The sequence below is a fragment of the Calonectris borealis genome, chromosome 1 (genome assembly GCF_964195595.1).
Source record: "Calonectris borealis chromosome 1, bCalBor7.hap1.2, whole genome shotgun sequence".
Lineage (NCBI taxonomy): Eukaryota > Metazoa > Chordata > Aves > Procellariiformes > Procellariidae > Calonectris > Calonectris borealis.
In genome coordinates this window covers 41,542,947-41,556,711 of record NC_134312.1, presented here as the reverse complement: position 1 = coordinate 41,556,711, position 13,765 = coordinate 41,542,947, and the positions used below count along the sequence as shown (strand labels likewise).

At 40.8% G+C, this 13,765-nt stretch overlaps 1 protein-coding gene across 1 annotated transcript in view; it reads right to left on the bottom strand.

The window, feature by feature from the left end:
• The window catches only part of TRHDE (thyrotropin releasing hormone degrading enzyme), a 218,084-nt gene that overhangs the window by 44,923 nt on the left and 159,396 nt on the right, over positions 1–13,765 (bottom strand). The window contains exons 10-12 of the mRNA XM_075150062.1: positions 12,133–12,221; positions 1,900–2,033; positions 1,747–1,802 (exon numbers count right to left, since the gene is read on the bottom strand). Of these exons, the coding sequence (XP_075006163.1) occupies positions 1,747–1,802; positions 1,900–2,033; positions 12,133–12,221 (279 nt within the window). The remainder of the gene's footprint in view (positions 1–1,746; positions 1,803–1,899; positions 2,034–12,132; positions 12,222–13,765) is intronic.

The following is a 13,765-nucleotide window of genomic DNA, read 5'->3' as shown; positions in this document are numbered from 1 at the left end:
CAAGTTTTTACAACGTGAAATCTCGTGAAAGACTTCACAGCGCTCTGGCATAGTTACCTCTGAAAAAGCAGCAGGAGCCAGTATCACCATAAAACTGCTTTGGAAAGCAAGTGGGGAATGCATTACTCATCTAATCTCTGGGTGGTGTTTAGGTAGACAAAACTGGGCCAGACGATGCAGGTTGGGCCTTTAATCAAGACTTTGTCTTTATACTTCATGAACAAGACATGCTAGAGCACTGGCCCAGTACTGAGTCAGAAGAAAAACACTCACCTACATGAACCAGTTTAAGAAACAGCTTTTTTCAAGTGTCTAGATTTTCAGGGAAGTCTAGCCACATCTGACTGCGTTCAGTGCATGGAAAAAGAAGAAAGCGCCACGCTGATTCTGTGTAACTGCACACTACTTCTCTGAGGTGCCAAAACCAAATAAAATTGGAACAGACTGTTACATTACTGAACATTTAGTAGTTCTTCTAATAGTCTAGATATTTCACAATACTTCGCAATATTCTACTATCCAGAGAGTACACAAATCACGGTCCACTGAAGTCTGAAGCGATGACCTATTTCTAGTCCTTTACTGTTGCCAATGGGAACACGCCACGAGGCAAGAAAGAAGGGCAGTGCAAAAAGCAAATGGATACTCCTTCTCTCCCCATGATGCCTCCTTCCCTACTACGTCTCTGGACTGTTAAGTAAGGGCTAATCACTAGTTTATGTCATATATTCAGTGTAGCACTGGCAGCAGGAACAGTGTGATAGGGCACACAACTGTGTTTTACTGCAGTGATGCTGGAACATCACTGAGCCATAATTTCTGTGTGACACTGTGTGTGAATCTCAAACATCTCCAGTGACTGTTTGTAGTGAAATGTACCTCAGTACTGCCGATTCTTGCAAGCCCCTGCTCAAATATGGCTATAAATACGCTAGCAAACAGAAAAGCCAGTAATATCAGGAATTCTTTTCATGCTGCTTTTGACATCACAGTGTTTTACTGATGCAATGTTCCCAGGTACCTCAAGAATCAAAAAGTTTGAAATGTTCCACTACCTTCCTCTCATTTTACACTTTCACTACCAATATATTGGATGTCCTGATTTCAAAATGGGGACAATTCCATTGCCTCAATTCGTAAAGAAGCACTATATGTGTTAATTATTAACTCTGACCATAGTAAAACACAAAAAGTTGTGTAAATTCCAGAAATGCTCAATGGAACTCTGATTTTCCATTCTGTGTGAAAAGCATCATGCAGAAAAAGAGTCTGTTCTAGCAGATTACAAGAAAAGAAAGATATTGGAAAAATGATATAACAGCACAAGTCAGAGCAAAAAAAATTCCTGAAGCTTGAAGGTGCCTTCCATCACAAATTAAATACAGCACAAGGGTCAATTATAAAAAAAGGAGAGGCAAGGCATTAGGGAGAAACAGAAGAAAAACCCCTCATTCATTAGAGAAAGAGGAAAGAGATTATTTATCTCCAAAGTGTTAAATTGAACTTGCTGCAAAATTGATCAGACCTCTCCAGACTCGGAAATACCCTACGGCAATTATTGATCAAGAGCAGTGAATGTGCTACAGACCATGTTTATGTGCCATACATAAAAAAAAGGGAGGGTAAAAGAACTAAAGTGTGTTTAAAACATATTTAACTTCGAAACACACTCAACTGCTGAGTTAATGATTGCATGAGTTATTGCAGCAACGTGTATGAGGATAGATTATCTTCAGGAAAACATACCTGGCTAGATTGAATGCATCATCGACCAAGCCTGCTCGATTACTGACAGAGATAACCTGTGAGGGGAAAGCACAAAAATTGAACCATTTAGGGTGATGAAACAGTGAGGTTCACCTATCAAAGCAGATTTTAGGGATGAGAAGAGGAGCTTACCTTATGGTTCCTTGTTAGCTGATTAATTAGCAGCCTCCAATTCCTAATATCATAATTAACTCTGAAGTAGCCAGTCTGGTTGATGTTCCCCAGCAACCAGCTTGCCTCTTCCAAAGCAGGAATTCTGTGGCGTTCTGGAAACAAAGAACAAGATGGGAAGGGGACTTGGTTTTAAATTTAAAAATTCTAAAGATATTTCTGCTAAATTCTCTCCTTCTTTAAATATCCATGAAGGCAGTAAAATTAATGTGAAGACTAACAAAAACATTGTGTTTGATTAATGATTTCCTTTATCTGTTCTGATGTAGAGAGACACCAGCTGACAGTCCTATGGGGACCTTTTACACGCAGAGAACTCCAAGGGTGGTTTGTTTCTGGCAAATAGTATTTGTATGAGAGGTGCCCATTTTAAGCCTGGTATCCTGATTCTGGCCATGCTAAAATAGCTTTCTACAACCATAACTCCAATAATTCAATGGATGTGCTATAGAGAGAAGATTAAACCTGTGATTAAAAAAAAAAATATTCTTAAGTGTTTCTGCACATTGTCGATGAAGCTTTTATATTGGATTTTAAATTAAAAGTATTTCCAGTTGTACAGCTTCTAGCTACTAACCACTGAGAGGCTCCCCTTTAGAGCTAGACCAATTAACCTTATATCAACTAACCTGTTCGTCCTCTTTCTCCTCTTTTTAAGTAATCACTTTCGGGATGAAAGTCTAAATTTATTCCAGTATTTGTACAGTCAGGCAGTCCACAACTATTTGCAGGACTAGGGATTTCAACAACAAAAACGCCCTGAACTCACAACACACACTTGTTTCACTACAGAAAGAATCATCATGGAATGAAGCCTCAGGCTTCAATGTCTCTTGAAGAAGCCTTCAATCTAGTAAATTATTTTGACAACACTGATCATGAACCAGAACTCCCTAAAAATTCAGCAACATTTTTTTCTACTATAATAAAATCAGTTTTTATACTGTTGACAAAGGGAAGTCTTCTCATGCATTTTTTTAAATAAAAAAGAAATACATAAAATTTGTTTTAAACGTAATTCCATCAAGGAATTTTTTTGTGTCCTTGAATTCCCTGAAAGTAACGAATGGGGAAAAAAGTTAACAATATGGTCTTAACAATTTACACATACTATCTATACCTAGACTTACTAAAGAAGTTGATTTGTTTCAGCCTTTCTTACAAAAAAGCAATTTCTGAGGAAAGAATAAATGACTAGGACTACAAATGAAAGTTGTGCTTCTCCCTTGACTAAATAGCTCTAGCAAACACACAAATAACTATTATATTAAGGGGCAAAAAATACAAAGAGCAGCAAGACCCCAATCCTGAAAAGACCTAATTATATGTTTAACTTCAAATTCACAGAGTTGTGTAATGCACATGAATTCAGATAAAAAGCTTCAGGATCAAAAAAGAAAGTCCTGTTCTCACCTAGGTAGTTCTGACAGCATTAAAATCTCTTAAAAATACACTTCTTAGAAATATTAAGCCCAGAAGAACTCACTTGTTGCCTATTCAATTCAAATGTTATTGCTTTTTTAGGGTTCGTCTAACTGACTTGCACCAATTCAATTAATTATTCTATAAAAACAATTGAGGAAAAAAAACCAGACCCCTGGTTTTAGTTAAAATATTGGTTATATCCATTTAGTTATCTGTGATAAAGCACCAAGCAGACCCACTCTTTAAGAGCCAATATATCCTGCAGAAATGGAACTAAGTGAGAAAACCAGAATTAAGTCCTACAACTCTGTGGGCTTCCCAGGCGTTCATACTGTCAAAGCACCTAAGCTGCTTTTGCCACGCCATCTGATTTGGAACAAGATTTTAACACCGGGTGTCCTGCCTTCCACAGGGGTCTGTTAAACACTGGGCTATATAGCTCAGTCCTAAGCAAACTCTATTAGACTGCTATACCGAAGTTGCTCCTCTGTTTAAATCCTTTGTTCACTGGACCTGAAGTCAGAATCCACCCAGTTGCTCCAGCCTACTTACGGAAGCCTTGAATCCTGGTTCCTGTGTAAATCACTGAATCTTACGCAAAGAAAAACATTATTGTAGAAATACTGTAAAAGATCATAACAATTCACAGCATAGTGATAAAGGCACTTTCTTAGAACAGATTTGGATCAAATATCTGCTGTAAAACAGGGAGAGAAGGAATTTGAATCTAGATCTACTCCATCCTATTTAGTTGACCCAGTGTGGTGCTGTGAATACAGCTTGTCACCCCTAAATCTCAGTGATGTTCCTTAACAACCTAGGGGGTTTCTTAAGAGCAACAGCAAAAATACCCACTTCTGTATCTAGGAGAGACTGCTGAGGGAAATGACGACTTTTAGAGTTTCTCTGGATCTTCAGGGGCGTACTGCCATGTGGGGTCGGGAGAAGGCTGCTCACGCCTGGCAGAAAATCCTACCACCTTAAGACAGAACTGCTTTCTGCCCATGCTCTTCTGTTGCAAACTAACCTTTAAATGCCACCATCGCTGAAAGCAGCTACTTGTAACTGGTTAATCCCTGCACCTCCATGATACCTAAAAGCGTACCAAATGGGCTATGAGCACACATGAATCAAAATTTGGGTAAATAAATACATTAAATGGAAATATTCAATCAGATGTAATAAAACATCTACATACATTTTTTCTTGTTTGAGTTTTTGTATTAAATTTTGATTTCTGAAGTGAGGAAATTACTTATGCTTTAATAGAGTACTGAATGATACTTGCCAGTCAAATATGACAAGTTCAAAATAACCTATTTCACAAGTAACAGCTGTGCAACACCTCTAACACATATTACTTTAATGGAGAACAGCATCTTTTCAAAGCTCAATGGCATTATTGCTGTTTTGGTCAGTTTAAATCCAACCACAACCCCTTGCTATTATTTTTCGATAAGACTACTTATGTGTTGACCTTCTCCTGAAACACAGGACAGGAATCTTTCATGCCTTTCCAGCTCATATAAACAGGTGGTTATTTTAAGAGACTGCCTGATGCATGCGCTTCACATAGTTCTATATAATTTACTGGAATTTGATGTTTGAGACTGTCGATTCCCATGCCTTCCTATAAAAGAAATTCTTTCTTTTGGTGATTATAGCACGGAAAATTTCAATACACCTGGGCAATTTCTCCACTTACCACAAACACATTTATTAGTTTCCTGTTAAAAGTATTATAGTTAGGGAAAAGGTAGTTATTCGGTGTTAAACCCTATATTAAACCATTCATGACTTTTTAAACAACAACGAAGATTTCATTTGGGAAGAAATCTATCTTTGATGGTTTTAGTTCACCTCTTAAAATTCAATCTAAAATACATATACAGTTGTATTTGAGATTAAAGGGAATTTTTTTTAATCTTCTTCCAACAGAAAGTGTTTTTCCATGGTCATGTTTTGTCTGGATGCCTCAGAAAATAACACTGCTCTGAAACTTCCAGTTTTGCCACATACATATAGGAGACATTAGGAGGAAATGGTTAGATTTTGTAACATTTGTTTGGAAGTAAGAAAATCAGTTAGGGTCTGATTCTCATTTTCTCTGCTCTGAAAGTGTGAGACAGTCCTCCAGCTGGTGCTAACTGCGCACGGCTTGAAGTTCTGAGCTCTCCCAGCTCTCGAGCAACTTCAACTCCATCAAAACCAGCAGGAATGATGGAAGCCTGCTCCTCCGCACCACAACATGAGCACCTTGTGAGGCAGGTCTGGCCAAAGGGCAACCCTCTGCAAGACACTACGCCAATGCTGACAAGAGCGTGGGCTAAACACAGTTCTGCTACCGTTTCAAGTGTTCAGACTCACAGTTGTTATTTTAACTCTTCATTTTATACAGCCCCTAGCGTACTAGGAAATTGGTTTATGCTGGTAGAATCCCTACTGGGAGAACTGACTCCATTTTCCTGCAAAAATAAATGTACAAGAGTAGCACAATTTCATGCCAACAACAGCAAGTGAAATTTTTCCGACAAAGAAAATGTTCCATGAGGAATTTCATCACAATCACAGTATTTTGTGAAAAGATCCGGCTTTAAACTAAATTCTACAAATCTTTTTGCAAGAACTTTTCATACGGGAAGAAGGCAAACCAGAAGAAGAAGCAGTTCTTTCCATCTCACTTGCCATGTTGCCATAGCTCCACGTTGAAAAAAAGAGTTTTGGTGTCGTGAACAACACAATAAATGGAGCACATCAGTAAATAGGATCATGTTCTGTCTCACATACTCTTTCCTCAGACTACCCTTCCATCCATTAACATTCCTATATGATGGAACTGCTAATGTCTAAGACAATACACAATGTAAGCAGCAGTCTTCTGTTAGGATCTTTGCTCAGCTGTTGGGATAAGGGGAGTGATTCTGCCTCACTCTGTCAAAATCATGCCAGGATTGCAGGTCTTGTATCCCTGGTCCTCACTATGGCTGACAAAAGTTGTAAAGCAGGACCTATATATTTCTTTTACTTGACAGTGCTTCCCTTCCTCCTGCTTTTGAAAGATAAAAGAGTGGAGTCTGGAAGCAACACAGGTCAAGCTCAGCAGTTGAGTCTCAGAAAGGAAAAGAAAGGGTATTTTTCTAATGCTGCACTAATGCTCTATTCCCCAGTGGGCAGCCAGCAAACCCCAGCTCAGAAGCAGCTGTCTTCTCGAAAACACTTCATGGAGGAGAATCAGACTGTCAAGGGGTGTACAGGTAAAGTAGAGATTACCTAGTAGGAGGTGGCATAATATAGTAAGTTGGGACCTGCTGTTTGGAAGGCAATTGCCCTGTTGAACTTTCTTTCCCTCATCTCATGGCAATTCTGTGGAGATACGAAGAGGAGTCTGAATGACAGTCACTTTACCAGAGGCAGAGAGGTCCATCAGAAGAATATTTCCCTGAGACATAACAAATCAGTCAAGGTACAGGAGGTGGGGGTGGAGAGGGCAGGGAGGCAGACTGTAAAGCTGTGCTAGTCAGTTCAGCAGCACTTGCTGAGTCGCACGGAGATGTTTCCCACCTGGAGCCTGAGCACCAGAACAATCACGCCCAGGGAACGGCAAGTATGCCTTTGTCCAAAGCCTTGCTCACCTGTTTGAAATGGATGCTAGCTAAACCTCCTCACTTGAGGTTAAGGTCACTTCTCCTGGATTTGCAGAACAGATGAGCCTGTGCTTCCACACTTAGTAATCCTTCAGCAGCAATCGCCAACACCTTCCCGCAAGCCCTGCTAAGCAGTCATCTTGTGGGGACAGGCTGAGTTCAAAGCTGGTCCTTCACTTTTTACCCACTACTGATTTTGGGCTGATCCCAAAACACTGTGGACATTACATTCATACATCATTACAGCAACCTCAAAAGAGGCAACTTATCTAGGAGAAACAGAAACAAGCCCTGGATCTATGACAGAGCAGAATTTTGTAACACCAATAATTTCCACAGTGCCAGTGAAATCTATCGTTCAGCAGACCTGCAAGACTGTAGCACAAAGAGCACTGCAGTCATCTTAGTGTGATGCCTCTGACCTCAGCATGGGTAGGAAGGCTAACCATGAGATGCCTCCTTTGTGACTGGTTTAGTTTTCAGAGGTTTAATAGCTGTCACTCGCCTGAAGCAGAACGGTCTCATCCATGGCTATAGGAACAGGGAAAAAGGTGGTGGTACAGCAGTCTGAGAGCAAAAGAGACAGCTCCATTTCACACGCCCAGACAAACTAAGCCAGTAAAAGGGTCATCTGGTATACGAACTGGTGAGTAGAAAAATGGTTACATAAATGCTATGGCTCACTGGGTAAGAAAGGAGTCTGGCAGAAGCACTTGCAAAATGAAAACCTTCCAAAACTATGACTACATACTTTCCATAAACAGGTGTGAAGAGCTACATTGAATATGAAACATCTTGGAGATTATGCACTTTGTCAGACAAGTTGCCAAAGCCTGGCACTGCCCTTTCTACAGGATTTGTTGCAAAGGACAATGAATTACATCTCAAAAAGATGCTGCATAGTTGTAACTTCCAGTGTTTCCCTTCACTTTGATGTTGTAAAGAGTGGACAGAATGAGCTCTGCTGCCAGCAGCTGGGATGATCTGCAATGACCTGAACTAATCCTGCTGAGCATATTGAACAATCAGCGATTCGCATGCCTCACTATCTCTAGTATGTAACCAGACCGGCCAGGATGAGTAGAGAGCAGCAACCCAAGCATCCTACATTCAGTGGCTCTCACAAGACTGGACAGCAGCCTCTTATCCCTTGCTCATGAAAATGCCAATTGGCATCCCACAATACCTTGATGAGGTCACAGACATGGTAGCAAAGAGGATGCAAAGATCGGTAATTCTCTCTCTTGTCCTTCTTCCATCAGCAAATAACCATCCCTGGTGAACTCTAGTGCAAGGCAGGGGTGTACTCTCCTGGGAAATTGTTATTTAAACTACCACAAAAAAGGAGTATTTCTTGATGGCAATCTATCATAGAATCATAGAATAGTTTGGGTTGGAAGGGACCTTTAAAGGTCATCTAGTCCAACCCCCCTGCCATGGGCAGGGACATCTTCAGCTAGATCAGGTTGCTCAGAGCCCCGTCCAACCTGACCTTCAATGGTTCCAGGGATGGGGGCATCTACCATCTCTCTGGGCAACCTGTGCCAGTGTTTCACCACCCTCATTTGTAAAAGATTTCTTCCTTATAGCTAGTCTAAATCTACCCTCTTTTAGTTCAAAACCATTCCCCCTTGTCCTGTCGCAACAGACCCCACTAAAAAGTCTGTTCCCATCTTTCTTATAAACCCCTTTTAAGTACTGAAAGGCTGCAATAAGGTCTCCCCGAAGCCGCCTCTTCTCCAGGCTGAATAACCTCAGCTCTCTCAGCCTTTCTTCATAGGAGAGGCGTTCCATCCCCCTGATCATTTTCGTAGCCCTCCTCTGGACCCGCTCCAACAGGTCCACATCCTTCCTGTGCTGAGGGCTCCAGAGCTGGACGCAGTACTGCAGGTGGGGTCTCACCAGAGCAGAGTAGAGGGGCAGAATCACCTCCCTCAACCCGCCGGACACGCTTCTTTTGATGTAGCCCAAGATAGGGTTGGCCTTCTGGGCTGCGAGCACACATTGCTGACTCATGTCCAGCTTTTCATCCACCAGCACCCCCAAGTCCTTCTCGGCAGGGCTACTCTCAATCCCTTCATCCCCGAGCCTGTATACTGGGGGTTGCTCTGGGCTTGCCCCGACGCAGGTGCAGGACCTTGCAGTTGGCCTTGTTGAACCTCATGAGGTTCACAAGGGCCCACTTCTCGAGCTTGTCCAGATCCCTCTGAGTGGCATCCCATCCCTCAGGCGTGTCGATCGCACCACTCAGCTTGGTGTATCTATAGTATCTTGCTAAGGTGATTAAAGTCATTACCACCTGCAGCTCCTGATATGCCATGCTGTCCTGTGAGCAGATATTGCATAATCTTGGCCACCCCAGCTCGTTGTCTGCTGTCTTAGCTCAACTCCTCAGTCAACAACATGGTAAACCATGGTAATACAGCTAAAAAACAGCTTTGTGTCCGCAGAGAAATGGCTTGTAATTAACAGTATCCAAATGGTAGGAATTAGAGAGCTGCTCACATACTTCATTGTTAGACTATTACCCAACACATTTTTAGAACTAGTCCTCATTTTTGCCGTTTTGTTCTTTTAATAGATGCAAAGAACTACGAAGAACTAATCTCTGTGATACTTCAATCCATATATGTAGCTATTTCAAAACTGCCGTGGTTTCATTTCTCTCAGATAACACACAGACAAGGTTAATTTTATTGAAAAATGTAAGTGATATGCCAAGATATCATAATGGTAGTCATTAACCTGGACCCTCTTCATTATTGGCAGCTGTCAGTATTACCTGACAGACAATAAACAGCTGTTCATCATCTCCTATCCACTCTTCAGGTTACACTGGAAGCTTCTTTAGCACAGCAGTTTAGTCAACAAGAAGGAAACGCCTGCTCCTTCCTAAAGAGGGATGGAAACCATCCTCATGAACAGCGTTTCCTCCAAATTTGATTTGAGTATCCACACTCAATTACACTCAGTTGAAGAACAATGTGACCACTCCCAATCTTCCAAATACCCTCTGGAGTAGTTTGTTTCACCTCCAGCTTGCAGACTACTTGCTGGGACAACACTGAAACTGTGTCCTCTGCGCAACAGAAAGTCTTCAGGATTCTCCCCGTCCACAAGAACCAATCCTGGAAACCATCCTTTCCAGTCTCAGAATCCCTCCCACATCCCCATGAAACAAACATACCAGCTGCAGAAAATCTCCAGGAGTATCAAAAAACCATCTGTATCAGCCCCAATACATAACGCACATACAATGAATCATACACTGAGTACATCCAGGGATGTTCTCACTGACTTTTTTATGTTGAGCTAGACAACAGTAAGTGGAAGCAAGAGGACATCCTTGCAAGTGAGTGAATGAGTGAGAAAGTAATGAGGAAGGACAAGGATAATGACAATAGATCACAGTGGCATTGATTCGCTACACAGGAAACTGATGACTCAGAAAGGTTCCTCTTTAATTTCTACACAGCAGCCACCCCAAAATCATTGCTCACACTGGCCATCATTAATTTGTTGATTTCTTGAAGGCATTCCGATAGGAGTAGTAGATCTTAAAAGTGGTTTTATGGACTTGTTCTTCCACAGCACTCTGCAAGTAAAAGGCAATGAGGAATGCAGATGATAGTGATATACTGAACTTTCAAGGCAGGAGTGAAGGGAAGGAGGCATGCATGTACAACCTAATGAGATGAGATGAGATGAGATGAGATGATCAACTCTCTCTGAAGTCAGTGGGAATCTGTCTATTAACTTCAATGAGAGTTCAATTAAGCCCTAAAGGACAAAAGTAGAGCAGGTCACTAAAGCAGATTGTGAAAGTGCAAACAGGTTTTGAAGTATTCCGGAGGTGTTAATATTAAAAAGTATGACCAATGCGATATATTTCTGCAAAGTGAGGCAGCATCTGTATGCTCTGACTAAAATATGTTTCCCAGGTATGAAAAGTGCCTTGGTCCCAGGCACATTTCTAGACCATTATATCATGGGAGCAGCGTAAAACATGTTATGTTCTGATAGGCTGCAAATGATCAGGGCAAAGAAACACATACCTTATACCACTAGAAAGTTGGGATACTCAGATTTCCACTGATCGTGCACCATTTATTTCTAGTCCTACTGGCTGCTAAGCTCTATGTGACTATTATCTTTTAGTGACTTATAAAGAGAAAAAAAAGGAAAAAACACAGGCTCACACAGGTTTGACTCTTTCCTCTCTCCAGTTAAATTTCTATCAGAGGGAAATCTCTATACCCTTCTAATTTTACAAGAAGGGGTCAGTTCTCCCTCTATAGCCCATGTGTTGAGGGGATGCATGGATCCTTCTTTTCCCTTCCATATAATCATTCTATTCAAGTCTCCACATTTCTTCCCTCACTCTCTTCAGTTCCAGTCCAAAACTGTCAGCTGATGTAGCATGAACTGCTAGGAAGGAAATAGAGAAATATTTCATGAAATTTCTATGGCAGGATTCCTTTTTTAGGCGATAAAAAAACAGTGGTATCTAGCCCTAGCTGTCCTCAGGACAGTAACTATTATCATCATGTAGGAACTGAGCAGGGAGAAAATAAGTAGCAAGCGGAATAATGCACTTTTGAGGTCCATCATCTGGTTATCTAATAGAGAGAACAAATACTTTGATAGATCAATAACGAAACTTTTTAATGACAGTAAACATTTCTTAGCCCTGGTTCAGACTATGGATCGGAGTTAAAAATGCCAGAATTCTAAATACTTTGCATTTACTAAGTTATACTTATCAGATGCTTTGCTATAAAAATATTACATTTAACTTTCATCAATCAATAAAGTAAATTGCATTCATCAATGATTTGATATATGTTGCTAAATATAAAATACTTAGCACTTAGGTATACATTTCTATGTAAAAGCTTTTCATTATACTGTCTAACTTCTGCGATAATTATAAATCTTGCTTGTTGCTCATCCTTCATTACTCCTCCCTCCCTTCCCAACTCTCCTTTTTTTGTAATTCATTTCAAGTAGCTAAAACTGGGTGCAGAGCAACTAAACAATTATCTAGGATCAATTCCAAAGAAACAGTTGAGGAAAACATAAGTATGCTTTATGAGATTCCACTGGGAGGAAAGTTTATTTTTACCTGATTTGTTAGACACCCATATAATTGCCTCTGATGAGATGTGGCTCGTATTTCCTACTGCAATTGTTAATGGAATCTGCCACAAGTAGCTGCAAGACAAAGGAGGGGGAATCTAAGAACAAAAATACTGAACTGATTCTTCTCACAGCAATCAGGGATCATGTCAAAGAAATCAAAACACAATTTCAGTAGCAGTGTAAAGATGTGGATTCTAACAAGTTACTTTGATTTTGAAATTCATTTGCTATTAGCAATAAAACAATGAAAAAGTCATTCATCTTAAAAAAAACCCCTAAATTATATTTTACATTTTTCAAACACTATCATCATATGAGGACTTTTTTGCAAGGCTTTCCTAATTTAACAAAATGATTCACGAAAGAGGAAATAATGATTTCCCATAGAAAGAAGAACACTTTTTTACATTTACTTAAAAAAAGAGAACCTCCAGGTGAAACATGCTTTGATTTGTAGGAACTCCAAAGTTTAAAAATAACATACTCTTCTAGCAACTTCCTAAAAAGCTATGATGGGCTTTCACAGCTGCTGGTTTATAAAAACAAAACGAATAGGATGGATCTGCACTTTTTTGTACCATTTGTTATCACGTACATGTATGCAAACTGGACAAAACATGCTACATGTGGATTTGGAAATATGCTGGTGTAATCAGACCCCCACTTCCTTATAGGGTATCACAAATGTTATAATCTACCTAAGACTTTTATATAACATCTTTATCTCAATAAACAGAAATTGACTGTATGAAGTCAATCTTTTGGGAGAGAGATGGAAAGGATGAATTCCTGCGTGTTTTCATCATCACCTCTATTCCTGAACTCTCAAAAGTACCACTTCACCAGCCAGTGAAAGAACAGACATTTCCCTCACAGGCCTGCCATGTCATTTTGTACACCACTTAGGGGGAAGCACTCAGTAATGGTACAGGTGGTACCTTTGTCTAGGGAGTATGTGTGCACTTAAGCAAGACAGCGAGGCAAGAGAACGGCCCCAACTCAGATATCACCGTATACTACCACTTTGATACCAAAAAAGTATATCATTTTAGATTGATTGCATTAAAATGGTGCAAGGATAGGTGTGGGCAAGTTCTTGATGTCTACATCAGCTTCTCTCCTGATTGTACACAGCATTGCAAAACTAGCCTACGGTACTAAAAAAAATTAGGTTTGCTCCTTTCCGCTTACCCAGAAGCCTGCTCCACTGAACTACAAACACCACCCAAATGTGCCACAACCGCAGTCGACCCGTGCTGGCTTGCAAGGCCTGCCTTGCTGGCCTCACTTGGAGGCTGGGGGATGGAGAGACCCCTGCCCTGCCAGCCCTGCTGCCATGCTCAGCTCCTGGCTCCCCACCCATTCGTGAAGAGCCCCTCGCATGCATGGGGGGTTGCAGTGCTCAGAACAGAACCGCATGTGCCGGCAAACACTTGTCCATACAGCAGTGATTCAGCAGAGAGGGGGAGATATTTGGAAAACTGTACAGCTGAAAGAGCCATGAGTGACACTAGAAAGAAAACATGGCATTTATTGCCATATGGGAGAAGGAAAAAGGTCCCATGTGATTTTGGGTTCTCTGAATGTTGGTATCATGACACACTGGGAAAATTATT